The sequence below is a fragment of the Ornithorhynchus anatinus genome, chromosome 4 (assembly GCF_004115215.2).
Source record: "Ornithorhynchus anatinus isolate Pmale09 chromosome 4, mOrnAna1.pri.v4, whole genome shotgun sequence".
NCBI lineage: Eukaryota > Metazoa > Chordata > Mammalia > Monotremata > Ornithorhynchidae > Ornithorhynchus > Ornithorhynchus anatinus.
Genome location: NC_041731.1, coordinates 46,781,300 through 46,801,904, shown reverse-complemented (window position 1 = coordinate 46,801,904; position 20,605 = coordinate 46,781,300). Strand labels below are relative to the sequence as shown.

Below are 20,605 nucleotides of genomic sequence, written 5' to 3'. Positions count from 1 at the left end.
AACAAAAAAACAAAAACAAAACACAGTTTTTCTTTTCCCCAAAAGGTGGTGATTTTCTCTTGTTTTGAGTTTTAAGACAAAATTTTCTTTTATCCCATAGCACAATATGAACCTGCTACTAGGTTGACAATGCCAAGAACCATGACAGAATGGATTATTAATGAGAAACTGATCTCCAGAACTCTATTAATTTATGTCTTCCTGTCGGATCCAAAGATATATCAGCCTTCTCACTCAAAAGAAAAAAATGCCAACACTGTACTTTGTTTTAAAGTTCTCAGATGAAGAATTCATTATCCAAAGTAGGGGTCTATATTTTCGGGATTTCTTGGAGAAAAAAAGAATCTTTATCAAAATGGCAGAGAGAGATACTCGCACTTGTCAGCATCTTGCAAAAATAAATTCAATGTCAAGCATTCATGGGGAAAAAAAAACTCAGGGTTTTTCACTCCCCCCGCCCCTCACTTTCCAGTAATATCCCTTTCCTCCTTCCTGATCTAGGTTTTACCAAAAAATTAAAAAAAAAATACGGTTTTCTTATTCCTATTGTAAAATGGTTAGAAGCATCAACAAAACTATTTGTTTTTTTAAGTCCTAATTATACTAATTATTCTGACACAAGGGAGATCATCTAACAAGCAAAAAGAAGAATGTGTGATTTCTTTATACATAAACAACGATGTTTAAATGATAGAAAATATCCTTTAAATCTTTCATAAAAAACCTAATCTGTGCATATCATAATATTTATGAAATAAAAAAGGGAAAGAAAAAATTGCTGTAATGTACTCTGTGTGACCTCCGCTTTCTAGAGAGAATGAAAACAGCCTTTTGCTTTTCAATCCCCATCAAAGTGGAGTAAAAGGAGGGACAGCGTTCCCGTGCTCACTGCCATTAATCATTGCTTTCTTCAAGCAAGTGCGTATTAATTTCTGTCATCCCAAACATCATCGAGTATTGTTACAGCACCGTTCACTCCTCATTCACCACCAGTTGTTACCAGTTTCCCTACACTGAGCAGAGACAGGGTGAATCGTGTGGATTTCAGTGTTAGAGGCCTTTATCCCTGGGGTGCTGACACCAATTAAGCCATTTCAAGAAGAAATGAGAACAGGCCCAACCCTTCGATGTAACAAGAGCTTGTACCTAGCATTGGCAGGCTGCCATTTTCCGTGGCTTCACGCTACAGAAATACTCTTCCCCATCCTTTTGAATTCTACAGCCTGTTTACATTTCATCTGCATTAGTGTCCTTTTTTTAACGCCCGTTCCGTCTGGTTCAAATATACGGGTCCAGGGCATGACATTTTTATTCACCTTATTAAGTTCTGTTTATTCGCAGTACTCTCTCCTCCAACGCAGGTTTGTGAACAAAAGGATACGGTCTCTGTACTTCTAGCAGGCATTTTCCAAAAAGTGTTTCAAATGAAAGTTGTCTAGAGGAGCTGATGCTAGCCCTAATAAGATCGCATCTGTAAAATTAAAAAGTTGAGACAGTTGGATTTTACCAGCCACTCAGAGTCAAAGACTTTCTAAACATGAAAATAAACTGGGTGCCTACAGTATTAACGGCAGCTTCTATCTGGTGGAAGAAAGCTTGATTCCTGAATACTGCATTAGCCTTTTGGCTTCTCTGGTCATATCGCAGAAGGCTGCCTGCGTTTTACAAAAGGTTGTCGCCCATTTGCGACTATCAACCTCAAAATGAACTTAATAATGTCATTTCAGGATTACTAAATACTGTATAAAAGATCCATCACGCTCTCTAATATTGTTGATTTTTTCTGACCGCTTTAGATCTAATCATTCTCCTTGTTTTAGACATTTACATCTGCTTTTAAGTTTTTATGGTTGCCTGTTGGCAGGCAGCAAAGTGGAGCTGTCGATGCTGCTGCAGAATAATGCAAGGTTTGTTATGAATTAAATATTAGAAACCTTAACGCAGCGGCCAATAAGAATTATTTGCCTTATTAAAGCAGCAGAAGACGCTGATTAAATTTTCATTGCATTGCAGTCTTTTTCCCATTTCTGCTTTCAATTCATCATTCTAATGTATGAAAGGCTAGCCGAATAATGGCAGGGGGACTTAATTTCTGGAATGCAAATATGGCAAAGAAAATACCATAAATACCCTCCCAGAAAACATTAAACAGTCAGTTCTAATTAAGTGAATACTAACTAAGTAAATATTCTCTTAAAGGGAAAAAATAACTCAAACATCAAAAATTTGAAGGGAAACGTGATTACCTACCCAGCACACAGAGATGCACAATAGAGGTGGGTGATATTTATTTTTTTTTTAAATAGCAGTTCCCATAATCAGTTAATTCCTTCACAGACCCCGATTTAGTCTAAACAAAGATCATTGATTCAGCTGTCTGTTTTCATAAAATTTGGATTTTTTATTTTCATTTTAAAAAATTTCTGTGAAGAAACGGTTACTATGAACAAGATGTGGAAAATGAGGGCGAGTTGGAATAATACCTTCGACACGTGCGCGCCGTTAAATTACGGTTTAACTTACAATTCTTTATTGTAGAACACAGATAGGGGGAATAAACCACCCCAAACATCCTGTAATCGCCTGTCCTATACTGAAGGTTGTTCACGTTTCTGCCTTAATGTGCATCAGGAAGAAAATGAACTTCAAGTATCCATTTCCCCTAGAGAAAATCTCTTCCCTGAAACTCTGCAACTAATGAAATGGGGATCTATAAATAGCAGCATCATTACCATGAGAGCCTTTGCTTTCTACCAGTCGCTGCATCTGACCCTCTTTACACTAATAACTACTAGACTTCAATATAATTCCTCTATAGGGTGATCAATATTGGGACAGTTAAAAATGTGATGTAAATTTAAGCCGCATAAAAGGTATTTACCTACCAAGTTTGCTACCACACAATGCTACCTTGCACTGCCGCTCAGCTCATACTTATTAAACAGTTTCTTATTGTCTTAACTGAGATGAGTGGTGCTCTCTAGCTTTTTCTGTAATGTTATAGAGACATGCATCATGACAAGACAAAAGCCATAATACACCTGAAATGTTCCCCGCTGAAATCTCTCGATGGAACCTCATTAAAATGGTTACTCTAGTCCCAAATATTATCCACTGAAGCATTACTGTAGTAAACTCTTTCTTGAATTGTTGAATACAGTAATGGATAAGATAAGTGAACATTTAATCAGTAAATGTAATGATTTGGAAACATGTTTCATCTTATTCAAAATACAATATTTTCCATTGCAATAGATCACTTCAAAAAGTTAACCAATATTTAATTTCGCTATTGGCTGTAAATTAAACCAGGCTAAAGAGATATGCAGTTCAAGGATCTAGAAAAACGGAAACTATTTATTAGATGTCTGTGGAATCCTCTACCACTCGGGGTAATTTATTGGTACTGAGATATTTATGTGGCCCTTCATTAAAGGTAAATATTCAGTTGCATTTGCATCTCCCCCATACAAAGAGCTCAATTGTTCTGCTAATTTCATATCTCTTAAAATAAATATGATAAAACGTTCCAGTGGGTGGATGAGTTTAAAGGCTTTTATTCTCTGTGACAAAATTATTGATGACAACATATCATAAATGGCACTTACTCCACATACACATGTCACAAGAAAATGTAAAATATTGGAACAGCTGCGCATGCAGGAACATTTACTTTTTAAATGAAAATATAACATTTCAATTTTAAACACCATGTGGCTAAATCAAGAGAATATATGGATTCAAAAGGTGACATCAATTTTCACACCATTTGATATTCTGCGCTTGGAGATATTAGGTGTACATTCGATTAACTTTATTTAAAAGCAAAAAGGTAGGGTCCATTTGGGGGCAGCCACAGACATACGTGGCACCATTTGCCTTATTGTTCTCTAATGATATTTGTTCTCTAGCTAATCTTTCTTGTTACCACACAGCACCAAAAAAAAAAAAAGGAATTTAGGAACGTTGCCAGTTTGAGCAGAAAATGTCAAAAACATATGCATTATGTATTAAACACACATTGCTAATGGAAAAACAATTAAAATATGGCAACACATTTGATCGTTATGCTGGATTTTACGATTCTGTGAGTTTTTGTGAGGGGAAAAAAAAAAGCAAACATGTTGATGGGATAAGAGCTTACCATTTTTTATTACACCATTCCTCGGAGGAGAATGCACAAATACTACTGACAAGGTATCTTTCTACCTCCAGGGTTTAAGTGCCAACGGAAAATTCTGAGAGCAGCAACTGGCCAAAAGCGGAAGCGAAGGGATTAAAATGCCAACAGCAGGCCATTATGCACCCAGAAAATTTCCACCTTCCTCGACTAGAGTTGCTTCTCTTTTGGCAAGCAGTTACGGTTTTTGCAAGCAGTTACGTTTTTTGGTTTTTTTTTTTTTTAAAAAAAAAAGGAGAGAGATCTAAGTGCAACCACGACAGCCTGCCTCTCTAGAAATGGGTCAGGCGAGCGATCCGGTGGCGAAAGTTTTGCGGGTCTCCAGCTGAAATGGCCAAGGGTGGTTGCTTTTTTCGGCGGCCCCAGGACTGACCCTGCAGGCCGCGGGCATCCCAGCCCAGCTGGCCCGGGAGAGTTGCGGAGTTTTAAGTTAAAGGCGGCTCTCTAAATGGCGGGATCCTCTGTGCAACTCCGGGGTTCTTGCTCAGAGGCAACCGATCGAGCAGAGCGAGCTGCTCGGCGGCACTTGACAACAGCAGTGCTCCCACGATTGTAACCCTCAAATCCAATCAATCGTTGCTCTTTGCATTTCAAGCAGCTCCTGGCTGCCACTGCCTGAAGATAACTATTTTACCACCTCTGTCATGCCTAATTAACAAGTCAGATGTACAATTTAGAAATTTTGCAATTAACCTGCTAAAATATTGCTGGAGGATGCTAATTGTTATGCCAGTTGCCATAAAAGCTCATTTGCATAACTTATGTGTGAAAAACAATTATGAGCGGCGTTCGCAGACGCGGTCCACAAACTGCTCCTAGCTACGGATGAGAGGGCCACAAAAACACTTAATTCATTGCCCACGAAATTATGTTCCCCCTTTTCTTAAACAGCATCTGTTTTCTGAAGCCATATTCATAGAAAATCCCCAAATCAACAATTAGAAGCATATGTAAATGTGCGATTACAGTTCTTTTTCTTTCATTGACAACTTCTCCTCTTCCCCCCCCCCCCCCGCGCCCCCTCCCTTCCTTTGCATGAAGAGTGGGGAATGATGTGATAAATGCCTCCCTGTCCCAATTCCCTCCCCGACCCAACAGGAAGTGTATTTGGCAGTGCCAGGGAAACTGCCAGCCACCAGCCAGGAGGAGCCATTCTCCTCCGCTTTATCTAGTCGGTGCAGTCGGATCACTGGGGGCCACTTGAACAACAAAGAAGCTAAAGTCAATTGTTTCTTCGGTGAATGGGCTTCTGTTCGCTAGCATATATTTACGGAGCCATTTAGGGCGGATTTTGGCCAGTAAATTGAAGTCTGTACAACACGGTTGTCGTACAAATATTGACATTACTGCTGACCACGGCCTTGCTGCTGGCCCCTCTGAGAATGGCATCCGCCATTTAGCTCGCATTGCCCCCTCCCCAAACCTCTTTTTCCAGCCAATTTCTCCCCTCCCCAGGTAGGAGGGAACAAGGTGATCATCCCGCATCCAAGGGAGGGGAGGGGGTCGTTTACACCTTTTGGGAAGAGGGTCTCCACATCCCTTCTCTCCGTAGCCTGTGGGACACAAAGCCTGTGTCCAACCCAGTTGGCTGGCATCCACCCCCCGGCGTTTAGCACAGCGCCTGGAACACAGTAGGTGCTTAACAAATACCACAATTGGTATTAGTAGTGGTCTCTCCAGGGTTGGCCAAACTGAGTGCCCGAGAAAAAGGGGTTTGCCACCTTTGAGAACCATCCCTAGGGAGGCCGCATCCCACCAGGCCTGACACGGTTTAGAAGAGGGACTTGAGGAGGGAAGGGGACAACGACATCCTCACCACCCCCTCGTTGGATAACTAACAAGCCTGCCCCCCACCCTCACTGGAAAACCTGTGTCTACCACATTCCTCAAAAATAGCACAATAAATGGTCACTGACTGACTGAAAACAACCCTTCAACTTCGAAGTTAGAGTATTTTCCAAGCCATTCCACATGGTGTGTGGCTCAGAGGTCAGGCAATTCCTCCCCCAAAACGGTAGGTTAAAGGGCTTCTTTAAAATTACAGCATCAAAGGGTTTACACAACATTGGGGAACATTTCTATCCCCGGACAAGTGAGTTTCCTGTTTCTCTTTACCACGTCTAGTGAAAAGAATAATTTTTTTCGTCAACATGGTGAATTTAGATAAAATAAAAATAGTTCATCTAATACCATGACATTCTGGGATGAATGTAGTTAGAGTCAATCGTTTAATTTTTAGACATTCAATTTCCATACTTGGTCACAGTCAGAAGGTCAAGAACTAAGGAAGGAGTCAATAAGTTCCCTGGGAGATCACGGACATCGTATCACTGCTCTAACAAGTGGTGAGTAAGAAGCAATTTCGAAGTAGTCTCACAACACAGGGTTATAAGTTTTCTTCATTTCTCTACTGAGTTTAACAAAAGGAAAGAAATACGATGTAGGAAATCTGAGAGTTTCCTCTCTATTTGAATAACAAGTGAAAAATCTAAAAATACCTCCACTGTATGTTATTACCAACTGTATCACTGAGTTTTATAGTGACAGGACTGTGCTATAATTTTTGAGAAAACCTCAGCATAAAGCTCCATAAACCCAACCATTCCTGTAATGTATCACCTTATCTAGCACACAATCATTTCTACAACTTTTCATGTTAGTATAATTTGTTCAAAAATGGTAATAAATATATCCTTGAAGTCAGAAAGGAGTCATTGCACAATCTACTGGAACTTGTTCTTACTAGGGGCACCAAAATCCAGGGTAAGGGAAAATAAAACACTCCTGCATTTATTTTGTGCAATTAAAGATGCCCACCGCGTATATCTTTTCATAGGCCGACCTTTGAAATCAACATTTCATATCACCTGGTACAAATGTATGATGATTTTTGTGAGCAATTATCACCAAACTAAAACATGGATCGTTGTCAGTTGGTGGCAGTTCTTTCTTTCATAATAAATATAAAATCAATTTCCTGTTCCAGTTTCACTCCAAGTTAAAAATGATTGATCGGACTATGAATTCCAAATACTTTCATCCTGCTATACTTTGTGTGTAGAAGAGAGACGAGTCGGAGAGATGATAAAAAGAGAAACACAGAGACAACAGAGGGACGCTTAAGGGAGGAAGGAAAGAAAAGGAGAAAAACATAGCCCAGAAGGCCGCAGTAGTTGTACTCTTCTCTAACTGGGCCTGGGACACCAGCATTTCGAGAGACACCGGTTTTAAAGACTCCTAGATAGGAGGTATACGCAAGCTTGACAGTTCATTTTTAGAGACATAAAACAGATCACAGTACTTCCCCTCATGCCACCCCAGTAACAAAATAGTAAGAGTGGACTTGCCAATGCCGGCTTCACCGACCTATTGTCCATGGTGTGTGGTTTACAGAAACTTAGAAATTAACCTTAAAAATGCATTCGCAAATCAAAGTCAAAGTGAAATTTTGCCAGTAAATTTGCCCGTAATGAAGATGCCATGATTTAACTGATCTGGGGAGTAACGGTAAGGGGGGTGGGAAAGAATTTAACATAGCCACGTATTTCATTTAGACAAGCAGGAGTCGGTAGAAGCACTAAGTGCTGTCTCTGAAAATATAATCAGGACTTTCGTCTCAGGAGGAACCGTTATTTACTTCTCTGAATTCATATTCCTAACTTCCATTAACATTAATGGGAGTTACCTAGGTACACAGAGGAGAAACTAGACCCCTCAGTGTGCACGCATGGCAGCTGGGCTGGTTTGATAACCCATATGGCTCTGAAAAGTTGATATGGTTTATTGGGTCTCCATTCATATATACAGTGGTGGAATGCAGATGCCAGAACCAAGCCCCTATATCACTGCCAACAGTACACATACCCTCTTTTCTAACCAGACTCCTGAGAGCTACAAGGGCATCAACTCAAAACTACTGAGGCTCAGCTCAAAGATAATTTTAACCTACAACATTCCCTAAGCAGGCTTTCAGAGAATGATCTATGAATGGAAAACATAATATCCAGACCAGGGGAAACCATGAGATAAATAAAGAGGCTTCTTTTACTTTTCCTCTATTATTCATTTTTTTTGCCTTTTTATTTTGTGGTCAGATAATAGAAAGTCAAGTACAAAACCCACACTGAGTTCAGAAAGATAAAGGCCTGACCAATAAAGATGAGTGTGTACACGGTTAAATATGAAATCCCATCTTTGGCATCCAATTACGACAAGTTCCGCGAGGGCCTCTGAACAGAAATCTTATGCATCCTAGGTACTCTAATAAATAAGTTCAGTAAGTGAGTAAGGGGGCAGAGTTTAAGTATGAGCTGAGAAATCTCCTCGCTTTTATGGATTTAAGTCAGTAACTTAATGTTACTATAATGTAGCTTCTTGTAGTTGAATAAAATCTATGGCTAGTGTTACAACTCCTTACCTTTCTCTATGAGCCAAAATATCTTTAAGATTTTCACAATAAAGGAACTAGCTATAACCAAATGGGGATGATTAAGTTTATCATATAGAACTCACACAGTACAAGTAGGAAAATTTTTCTAGCCAAGTTGACACTTGAGGGAAAAAAAAAGTAACCTGGTAATCATTTAAGAAGAGAACTAAGAAATACCTGAAATAATACCAAATTGTTACTGGACCCCAAATTTCTGGTACTTTGCTCCTTGTGTTGCTATATAGTAAATAAATTTTCTTGTTCAGCATCTCACATTAGATAAATTAATATTCAGACAAAGCCATTAACGAGAAGTTTAAATAATCACGGAAGGGGGAAAAAGAACCACCGATGTTCTAGAAGCTTCTCTAGACCTTTCAATCAATTTTATTTATATGCAAAACCAAGAGAAACTCAGAAAAAACAAAGCTCCTCCTGATGCTAAAGCTCTCAATTTACTGACAGGCAAATGGCTTCATGCTGCCACTTAATCTCATTTCTTGCATAATGCCCTCTAATTAGCATATCAAAGTGAATTAATACTTCTAGGGCATTAGCAATGGGGAAATCTGCTCCAGGCTCACAATAGCAGTTAAGAGAGAGCCAAGAAATCCTCAAAAACACCACAAACCACTTTGCATTGCAAAACTGTTCAATTTATTTATCCTCTCTCCCTCTAAACACTTTTACCGCACACTGTTTTACTACTGTTCACCAAACAAAATGATAATTGCCAAAGTTACCAGCATCTGTAATGCCTGTTTAGAATCTTAATTTAGATTATGTTGTAGATAATCTTAATATGCCTCAATTTATTATTTTGCTATTGCTAACATATGGACTATGAAATTGTTGACATTTTCACCAGTTTATTTGAATTCTGGATAAATTGAACTTGGTTGCATTTTAAAATTAAAATAAGATTTTTTTTTATTTAATGTAGCAAGCCACCTGCTGGACAAGGAGGACAAAAAAGTATAGCTCTGAAAGCTGGTAATTCAAAATCTCCCAAAACACTAAGATATAGCATGTACAGTACTTCCTAAATATTGTAGGCATTCTGAAAAATCCCTGTCATTGAATTATTTTCACAATGCATTCCTATTTCTTATGACAGTAGGAAAAAAGAAAAGGTTACCCAGAATTTAAATGAAAAAAAATGAATAACCTTGCCTTACAGTTTTAACTGCTAAACTCAATCTCCTTATTGCTTTTATCACTACCAAGAATAAAATTCTATACCAAAATATCTAAAATTAATTTTCTTCTCAACAAATTAAGAAGTATTTATGGCCCATTTCCAATCCTAAATCACTTCATACTACTGCAAAACTAAATCAAGAATGAGGTGATTCTATTCTGGTTTAATTTTTGACATATGCCTTCAAAATCTGGCCTAATGATAAAATGAACTTCATCATATACATTTAAAACGCATGGAAGGATATTCACATGTTTGGCTAAGTTTATGACTTAAGGAAGTAAGTTTATGACTTACGGAAGGCAAACAAAAATGAAGGTTAGCTATGCGGACTTCCACTCTGGCCGAAAGGATGGGTAAAGAGAATAAAGTTGAGGGTGAACATGTTTTTTCAAGAAGGTTCTTCCCCTCCTTTTTTTTTTTAATGGATTTTCCTAGACAATTCAAGATATTGGCTGGTGCACTTTATATGCTGCAAAACTAACCCTCTCCAACAAGCACTAGTATCCAAGTGAAAAGCATAATTTACTAGTGTTTTTGATGAACCCACTCAAACTTGATAAAAGCTGTAAAAGCAACAGCTGATAAACTTTTAATATTGCCTATCAGATCCTAATATAAAGTATTTACTCGTCCTACTTAGAAGCGGGACTAAGATACTAGAAAAAAGCAAATGGGGCAAAAGGTCAACATGAAGGTAAAAAAAAAAACCAGGCTTTGTTATGCAGGTGTTATCTAAATCATGCTGGTGATCACCTTGATAATGGTGTAGCATTAAACAAAGCTGCTGAGAAAATAAACAAAACATTCTTCTCTAAGTGTCAACTCTGAGAATACAAATAACAAGGTAATTCCACCAATTAGACAAGAAAGAAGAAATGATCTAAATCCTTTTCTGAGGTGTTCTACAGAGATAAAGTATTTATTCAATTTACTTCCATACATCCAATTACCTATGATCCTATGCGATGCCCTTAATATTGCCATTCAGATCAAAAAATAGAAAAAAAGCCAAGATGACTAAGGAATGTGGTCCCCTCCTGCATCAGAAATGATCTTTAATCAAGTTTGAAAACTTCTACGTCATGATGAGAATGTGTAATTTATTCATCTTATGTAAAATCTGTACTGAAATCGAAGAATTCAGACCATCTATGAAATGGGATATTCACACATTTCATTGAAATTCAACAATTCTACTACCAGGGTAGGCTGAAGCTTGGCCTGGTTTAAATCACCATTTTCTCTCATTAGCATACCACTGATTTGGTGGAAATGATATAAAATAAAATGATAATAGCATAATACGGCAAGAAAGGAAGTAGTTTTGAACAGTAAAAACAAAAAAAAATTGTTTTCATAATAAAATGAAGCCCAATAAAAAAAAAGACAGAAAAGAATGATCTTTCCAGATCAAGTTAGTATTGATAAGTCGGTCCAATTTTATCTTATTGGAAAGAGAGAGAGAGAGGCTGGAAACACAGATCCATGTAATCACGTTGAAGCTTATTTGTTACTTAACTAGATCAAGAATCTCTAAAAATGATGTGGCACGAAGTGAATCTGCAGTTATCAGTCTTCTCAGAAAAGCACTACTCTACTCAGGCTTTTTGCCTGAGGATGGAGAGAGGCCAAAGGGGGAGCAGTTAGAGAATTAAACATACATCCCGTCACCTCTCCAGAACCCCTCCCCAAGAAAATTTCAAACAAGTTGGTAAAGTCTGAGCAAAGGAAATGAAATAGCTGATATTCCGATCTGGTTCTTAAATCACTTAAAAAAAAAAAGTTACTGCAAAAAGCAACGCAATTAATTTATGACGCTATATTGGTTTTGTGTTTCTCTCATGTTTAAGGGAATGTTTTACGCCTTTTTATTCTCATTGTTTAACAGCATTTTACTTAATTTTCGAAATAATCAATAACAAAAAATTAATCCTGCAGAAAAAACTAAATGTATAAGTTTTAACTGCATGATGGTACATACATATTATACCGTATTAAATGACAGCGTAAAAGATTCATTTGCATTTTCCTAGCAATTTCCAGGGTTTGTTTTTTGTTTTTTTAATTTCTTTCCCAGGTAATGTTTAAATCCACTGGATACTGACATATTACGTAGCACTGCACGAGCAGGAATAAAATACAACTGAAAGCAGTTATACTGTTACAAGATGAGAAACAAGGTCTTTTTCTAGAGCAGTCATTTGAAAGATGGCACATCAGCCAGGGAAAGGGGCTTAAAACCAGTTTCTAACCCTTTCAGGCCAGAATTGAGTAAGAAGCAGTGTTCTGGACTGAGCGCACTACCTAGCTTTTAATCATCAGAGTGACATGCTATGACCAGTTACATTTGTAGTAATCAAAATAAAAGGTTTCATATTATATTGTCCACAGAATGAAAAAAAAAATCTCATTTTTAAGTCCTGCTCTCTATCTATTTTTCATATCTAAAAACCTTTTCACTCTTTCTGGAGAGGCTTGTTTTAAAGGTAGAACATTTTTAATGATCATCTTCTTCCCCTCTCTTTGGACATAAAAAATACTTCAACCAGCCCAACCAGCCAAGCAGGCCTTTCTCTTCCCCTGCGGACACCTCCTGCAGTCGAGAAGTTCATTAAGTTTTATGATCTTCCCAAGTCAGTCTTGCTTATAAGCCTCACAAAGGCCACAAATCTGGCAAACCATCATGTATGCCATTAGGCATTACTAGTAAATGAATGCTGTTTAGGGTTTGTGGTGGCAATAAATCATGGTTTGGCTGGCAACTATCAACATTGAGTTTTTTAACCTATAATTTTTTTTTAAAAAAAAAGCAAAAGTAAAAGGTTTACAAAAAAAGATGATATATGAGGAGCTCTTCAGCTCTCTATGGATATGATTCAGATTACAGATGACAGCTTTACATTTCATAGGGAAATACCTGCACTTACCAGTGAATTTTTTTTTTTTTTTTTTTTGGTTCTTAAAAGAAACTGCACACCCAAAACCAGGGCTGGGGGATACAGAGAGCCCTCGGATTTTAGATTTAGCAGGAAATGGCAAGTTTTTCAAAAACTAGGGAAAGTTCTGACAAAGAAAATCTCAATGTTTGATACCATTAGAGAGGAAGATACAAGGGCAGGCAGTAAAAGGGATCACGGTGACGAGTGCCATTTAAAGGTACAAAACACTAACAAAAGACTACTTTAAAATAAAGGGCAAAAATACCTGCGTTACCTCTTATTACAGAATGAAAACTTGTTTATGCTAACAAAATAGGACAACTGCCTCGATGAGAAGAGTCTGATTCTCTGTAGTTATCCTTAGGAATATTCAAAATTACCTACACTTCTTTACTGCCATGTGTAGGAAAGAATGAGTGATTCCAAAAATGGTCATACAATAGATTTGACAACACAGAAAGCATCGTGGAGAAAACTATAAACATCTCAGTGAGGCTAAATTCCCTTACCCTTGAATGGAAAAAAAATAGGGTTAAAATAGCTAATCGATTGATTTAAGCCTGAAGAGAAAGGCGCCTTTTCAGAGCGAATGGCATTTCCCATTTATAGAACGAGGGTTTTCCTCTAAATCCTTTATTTCTATCTTATTGGTACAGTGCTCCCCGCTTTGTGGCTTATTTTAGATGAGGTCAATTGAAAGGACATTATACAAACGGCAAATTTCCCCCCCATCCCCCTCTGCCTTATGAAGAATGGAGGAATCCCAAATGCTCAGTGGTTTCCATTACAAATGCCAAGGTAAACTTTCCCTAGATAATACAGAATTAAACACTGGGATACAAGATTAGTTAACTAAAATGATCTAAAGGAAAAGCAGTAAAAAACAATTAGAAACAGACCTCCTCTAAATATATCTCAGAATGTTTATCCTTCAAGTTCAAAATGTTTTACAAGCAGATGACTGTCTGAGCTGATTCTTATGGAAACAGATTATAGGGGGGAAAAAAGTGTGTGTGTGGCTGGGGGTGGGGGGGAGGTGGCTAGAATTGGCTGTGACATTTTCTTTGCTTTGGTAACACTTACTAATGTCTATACAGCTGTTTCATCTCAACTGGAAGATCCTGAGTGAATGTTCCCTTCTGGGACCAGTTTTGGAGGGAGAGGTGGGGAGTGTCAAGGGAAAAAAGTGAAAGAGATCCACCACCACCACCCCCGCCCCCATCAATCACTCAGTGCTTTAATCCCGTCTCTCTTGAGCTTCTGGAGCTGGCAGGATCATGTCTTTGCCCAGATGGACACTTTTTACTCTTTGTTGGCTCTTAGCTATTTTACAAAAAAGAGAGAAATTTGCAAACTTGGCTCCACTAGTTGAACACAAAAGCGGGACCTTAAAACTCATCACTGAGAGCCCCAGAAACATTTCATAACATAGAATCTCTTCCCTTGCCAGGTGCCCTCTTGAATTTAAACAGCCACAGCCCTACCAAGTCCCCTCTGCCGCTAATCCCTGTCTCTAAAAGACTTGTTTTCTTTTTAACTCACCTTTGACATATGGTTGATTACATTTCCCCGCCCCCACCTCAAAACAGTGCAACTAAGCCCTGAGCAAAGAAGCAACTGAAGGATTTAGCCTTCATAAGTGAATCCTGCCAGCATAAAATTATTAAAGGAGGGGAGGTAGCTTGTTTAGTTCCGAATCTGGCTAAACAAAAGACACACACACACACACACACAACCAACGGAAACTTTAGGAAGAGATAAGAAAATAAATACAAAACAAATTGGGAAGGTGAAAGTGAGGGATGGAGTGGAGACGGGATGTTTTACTATGATTAAAGCATATGTGGGGGTGGGGGGCTAAGGGGGGGGGGGAGAAATACCATTCCCTTTATCCGGAGTAATATAATGCAATATAAAACAGAATCAATCTTAATATTCACAACACAGTCAATACCCCTGTGCTTAGCTGTCAGCAGAAACTGAAGTGGAGTCCTGATAGCAAGAAAACCATTGGACATCAAGCAACATAATTTACTGAGAACTATGCACTTTTAGGCTTCTGAGTGAAGAATCGCCATGATTTAATGTCTTCTTTATAGTCAAGATAAAAAAATTTTGCATGCAGTTTAAGCATGCTAAGCTATCCAAAGTTAACTAAAAAGTGATATGCATATACCTTTGTATCAGTGATTAAGTCTTTAAAATTATCATCACGAGGATACATTTTAAAAAGATCGCCTCGACATTAAGATCTGACAGGATCTCTCTCTCTCTCACACACACACACACACACACGCTGAAAACGTCCTATTAAATCTATCTCGGCAAAAAGCAGCAAACTACCATCTCAACTTTCTTGGGCGAACCCCCCTCCCCCCGTAGATAAAATACTATTTTACAGCTAATTCCTATGAAGTGAATGATATAAATAGGTCTACAGTCCTCGACTAAATCACATATGCATTTGATCTTGCCCTTCTATAATGCTGTAATGTTCTGAACTTGCAAACTTTTCTTCTTTATCTCGCTTTTTTTAAAAAGAGAGACTTAAAACGTCATGCTTCCAAAATGAAAAATAGGCGAACTCCTGCAACTCCCTTAATGCACTGATCCCCGTGCCATGAGAGGGTAACGTATTGGGGAAACCACACTCGACCTGGACGAAACCGAAGGCCCCCCCCCCCCCCCCCCCCCGCCCCGGCCGCCTTTTTCTGCAACCCAGGAACTCATCCCAACAGTTAAAACAGAACAGAGCCAAAAGTTTAAAAGAAATCGAAGCGAATGAATGACCGCGGCCGCACCACTGAACCTGTCATTTGCAAATCCCTTCGGGCCTGCCACACTTTTTTATTCCTCCCCCCCCCCCCTTTTCTAAACACCCTGCCTCGATCTTAGAAGCACTGAGCTTTCTCCTCTTCTCCCTCCTCCACTTCTTTCCTCAATCCTACGTATGTGATCGTCGCCTACACGACTAATGTACATCTCCAAAGGCATTTCTTTCTCCTACACTTACTCGCCTCGCACAGCGCACTGATTTTAAAAAAATCAGATGAAATTAAAACACCAAAACCAACGCCAATCCCGAGGTTCCGGGCCCTATTTTCTTCTACGGGTCAAGCCGAAGCCCCAAATGGCGTTAAGTAAAAGAAAAGTTGCCGGCGGATGCTTCCTCCTCGGGGATTCTGCAGCTGGCATCGAGATTCCCGATCGCTCCTTGGAAAAACTGACAATATAAACGAGGCAGGAGGAGAGGGAGGGAGGGAGACGGTGGCTTGGCCCGCTGGCTCCTCGCAGTTACTTTCCTCCTGGCGCCAGAGGACTGGCTCCGCCAACGATGACACCCGGTCGCTTTTCGTCTACATTTCATTTTACACGGGGAATAGGAATTGTAAAATTGACTCCAGATTTATTGCGGTTCCCCCCCCCGGCCCCCCCCTTCCAACACACCCCCCCCTCCCCAAAGATCAGGAGGAGGAAAAGAGGGGATGATCAAAGATGGCGGTGCCCAAAGCCAACGGCTCCTACCCTGGCAGAATCAAAGAAGCAGGAACGTTGCCCTAATCGGGGAGGGGGCTTGGAGGGGGGGGGGGGTTGTAGAGGAGAAGGGGGGGGGGAGTGTTGGGGTCCGCCCGGCTTCTTACCCGTTTTCTCTTTGATTTCGCACAGGACGCTGAAGAGAGCGGGCTTCATCCTGTGACAGTTCAATGCATGTTTCCTGCAAAACACATATGGGGGGAGCGGGGGGGGGGAGGGGGGATAAAAACAAAAAACACACAAACAAGGTGTTAGCCTCACCTTTGGAATAACATGGCGCCTTTCTTCGAGTTGGGACCGCCAAGCTGTGGTTTGGCGGCCGCGCTTCTCCAAGACACGTTTGGGGCGAAAACCGCGTTGAAGTTCAACGGGTCGAGGAGGCTTTGGGCGGCCGCTTTAAGCGTGGGAGAAGGAAGAGTCCTGGACCCAAGTGGCAAAGATCAGCAACCGTGAGATGGGAGGGGAGTTGGGGGGGGGGGAGAAAGGGGGGGCTCAATCCGAGGGCCATGGCAAATTAGGGGGCACCAGGACAGGCCGGCGTGCAAGCCGCTGGGGAAGTTTGGGGGGGCCCACTCTGCCTGCCACCGGTTACTTTCCCATCCTTCGTTCCCATGGCAACAGACCCCCCCATCCCCGGTTAGGACTGACCCTGGTACCCCGAGGGGCAACAACAACTATATTGTGACTTTTCGCCGCTTTCCCCCCTCCTCCGAACTCCTTAAAAGAGGGGTGGGGGTGCCATTTGGAAGGGTCTTTTCCCTATTTTCGCCAGTGGGGATGGAGATGGGGGTGCTGTCTCTCCCAGCCGCAGCCCTGTCTTGGCACTTTTCCCTTCCCTCTCCCTGGACTTCGGGGTAGGAGTCAGAGAAAGTTAAAAACCAACACAAAAAGTGTCGGCGGAAAAAACACAAAGTGTCCGCGGATCCCCCACCTAAAAAAAAAAAACACAAAACCTCCTCGGGCAGGCTCGGACCGCTCAGAGCGAGAGCGTATCAGCCGGGGGCTGGGGTGGTGGGGGGGGGGGGATTTATAGATGAAAATTAAGAAAAAAATCCCCTTTCCTCCTCTAAAAATCTCACAAACTGGGAGGTTTAAAGAAACTGCAAGAAATACCAATCATGTTGGTATTTCTTAATAAGAACTGATTCATTCAATAGTATTTATTGAGCGCCCTTGGGGGGGTGGGAGTGTGTTTTATTTGTTTCTCCCCCCCCCCCCCGTTTTTAGAGGACTGGTTGGAGATTTCTCTCCACCGTCACCCGGACAAGTTTCGGAGGGTTATTTCATGGTGAAAAGTTGACCCCAGTTCGGGACCCCGGAATGCCCGACCCCCCCCCCCCAAAAAAAAGGGGAGAAAGAGGTGGGAACCAACTTTGCTTGCGCCTCGTCCAGGCTTTGGTCGGTGATGGTCATGATCTGGTGGAGGATGTCGCCGATGTCCTGCTTCCTGCCGTCCCCGTCGGGTCCGTCGTGTCCGTGGGGGGGAGGCGGCAGGGCCATGCCCCCCTGCACCGAGTGGCCGGCCAGGTTGACCCCGGCCAGAGTCTGCAACATCCTCGACTGATCGTCCATCCCGCCGCGCGGGGACGGGGAGGCGGCCGCCGGGAAGGAGGAGGAGGAGGAGGAGTCCGGAGACGACGACGAGGAGGAGGAGGAGGAGAAAGAGGGGGCGGCGCGTTCCCCTCCCGCAGGGGCGGGAGGAAGGGAGAGAGGGACCGGTCCTGCCGCCGGGGAGGAGGAGGAAGAGGCCGCCGCCGCTGCCGCCGCCGCCGCCACCGGCTCCCCCGCCGACTTGGCGGGACGCCCCCCCGGCCCTCCCCGTCCTCCCTCCCCAGCCTCGGCCCCCCAGCCGGGACCGGAGCGGGGGGTGGGAGGAGGGCGCCGGGACGGACGGAGGGGAAGGGAAAGTTGGGGGCGAGGCCGGCGGGAGGCTGCAGGAGGCCGCCGCTCGGACCAAGGACTGGCCGCCGGCCGGGGACCCGCGCTCACCGCGGGCGGCGACAACCCGCCGGACACGCCCCCCCCGGGCGGACCCCGCGCTCCCATTGGTCCGCGCCGGAGAGGCCCCGCCCCCCGAGGCCCCGCCCCGTCGCCCGGACAACGAGGCCCGCGCTCCCATTGGGCGGTGCCCGGGGCGGCCCCGCCCCGTCGCCGGGAAAGCGCTGCCCTCCTGCCATCCCTGCCTTCCTATTAGGTGAGCGCTTACCCTGTTAATAATGGGGGGATTGGGTAAGCGCTTACTATGTGCACAGTGTATTAGGTGAGCGCTTACCCTAGTAATAATGGGGGGATTTGGTAAGCATAATGTGAATAATGTTGGTATTTGTAAAGCGCCTACTATGTGCACAGCGTGGTAGTGGGTGAGCGCTTACCCTGTTAATAATGGGGGGATTGGGTAAGCGCTTACTATGTGCACAGTGTATTAGGTGAGCGCTTACCCTAGTAATAATGGGGGGATTTGGTAAGCATAATGTGAATAATGTTGGTATTTGTAAAGCGCTTACTATTTGCACAGCGTGGTAGTGGGTGAGCGCTTACCCTAGTAATAATGGGGGGATTTGGTAAGCATAATGTGAATAATGTTGGTATTTGTAAAGCGCTTACTGTGTGCACAGCGTGGTATTAGGTGAGCGCTTACCCTAGTAATAATGGGGGGATTTGTTAAGCGCTTACTATGTGCACAGCGTGGTATTAGGTGAGCGCTCACCCTAGTAATAATGGGGGGATTTGTTAATAATAATGTTAATAATGTTGGTATTTGTAAAGCGCTTACTATGTGCGCAGCGTGGTATTGGGTGAGCGCTTACCCTAGTAATAATGGGGGGATTTGTTAATAATAATGTTAATAATGTTGGTATTTGTAAAGCGCCTACTATGTGCACAGCGTGGTATGAGGTGAGCGCTTTCCATAATAATAATGCGGGTATTTAAGCGCTTACTATATGTTGGTATTTGTTAAGCGCTTACTATGTGCAGAGCATGGCATTCGTGCCATCCTATTAGGTGAGCTCTTACCCTAATAATACTGTGGGTATTTAAGCGCTTACTATGTGCACAGCGTGGCATTAGGTGAGCGCTTACCCTAGTAATAATGGGGGGATTTGTTAATAATAATGTTAATAATGTTGGTATTTGTAAAGCGCCTACTATGTGCACAGCGTGGTATTAGGTGAGCGCTTACCATAATAATAATGTGGGTATTTAAGCGCTTACTATATGTTGGTATTTGTTAAGCGCTTACTATGTGCAGAGCATGGCATTCGTGCCATCCTATTAGGTGAGCTCTTACCCTAATAATACTATGGGTATTTAAGCGCTTACTATGTGCACAGCGTGGCATTAGGTGAGCGCTTACCCTAGTAATAATGGGGGGATTTGTTAAGCGCTTACTATGTGCAGAGCGTGGCATTCGTGCCATCCTATTAGGTGAGCGCTTACCATAACAATAATGTTGGTATTTAAGTGCTTACTATATGTTGGTATTTATTTATTAAGCGCTTACTATGTGCAGAGCGTGGCATTAGGTGAGCGCTTACCCTAGTAATAATGGGGGTATTTGTTAATAATACTGTTAATAATGTTGGTATTTGTAAAGCGCTTACTATGTGCAGAGCACTGTTCTAAGCGCTGGGGGAGATCCAGGGTCATCAGGTTGTCCCACCAGAGGCTCACAGTTAATCCCCATTTGACAGATGAGGGAACTGAGGCACAGAGAAGTAAAGTGACTTGCCCACAGTCACACAGCTGACAAGTGGCAGAGCCGGAATTTGAACTCATGACCTCTGACTCCCAAGCGCGAGCTCTTTCCACTGAGCCAAGCGCTTACTCTGTGCAGAGCGTGGCATTAGGTGAACGCTTACCCTAGTAATACTGTGGGTATTTGTTAAGCGCTTACTATGTCCAGAGCCTGGCGTTCGTGCCATCATATTAGGTGAGCATTTACCATAATGATAATGTTGGTATTTAAGCGCTTACTATATGTTGGTATATATTAAGCGCTTGCCATGTGTAGAGCGTGGCATTCATGCCATCCTATTAGGTGAGCACTTACCGTAATAATAATGTTGGTATTTAAGCGCTTACTATATGTTGGCATATATTAAGCACTTACTATATGCTGGTATATATTAAGCGCTTGCCATGTGCAGAGCATGGTATTCGTGCCATCCTATTAGGTGAGCGCTTACCATAATAATAATGTTGGTATTTAAGCGCTTACTATATGTTGGTATTTATTAAAGCGCTTACTATGTACAGAGCATGGCATTCGTGCCATCGTATTAGGTGAGAGCCTACCATAATGATAATAATAATAATAA

General features: G+C 41.9%; 1 protein-coding gene across 2 annotated transcripts in view; it reads right to left on the bottom strand.

Moving 5' to 3' along the window:
• Positions 1-17,950, bottom strand: part of PBX3 (PBX homeobox 3) — a 211,456-nt gene extending 193,506 nt beyond the window's left edge. For both annotated transcript variants that reach the window (XM_029062002.2, XM_029062003.2), the window contains exons 1-2: positions 17,659-17,950; positions 16,394-16,467 (exon numbers count right to left, since the gene is read on the bottom strand). In XM_029062002.2, coding sequence (XP_028917835.1) covers positions 16,394-16,467; positions 17,659-17,858 — 274 coding nt within the window. In that variant the 5' untranslated portion in view covers positions 17,859-17,950. The remainder of the gene's footprint in view (positions 1-16,393; positions 16,468-17,658) is intronic.
• Between the last annotated feature and the right edge of the window lie 2,655 nt (positions 17,951-20,605).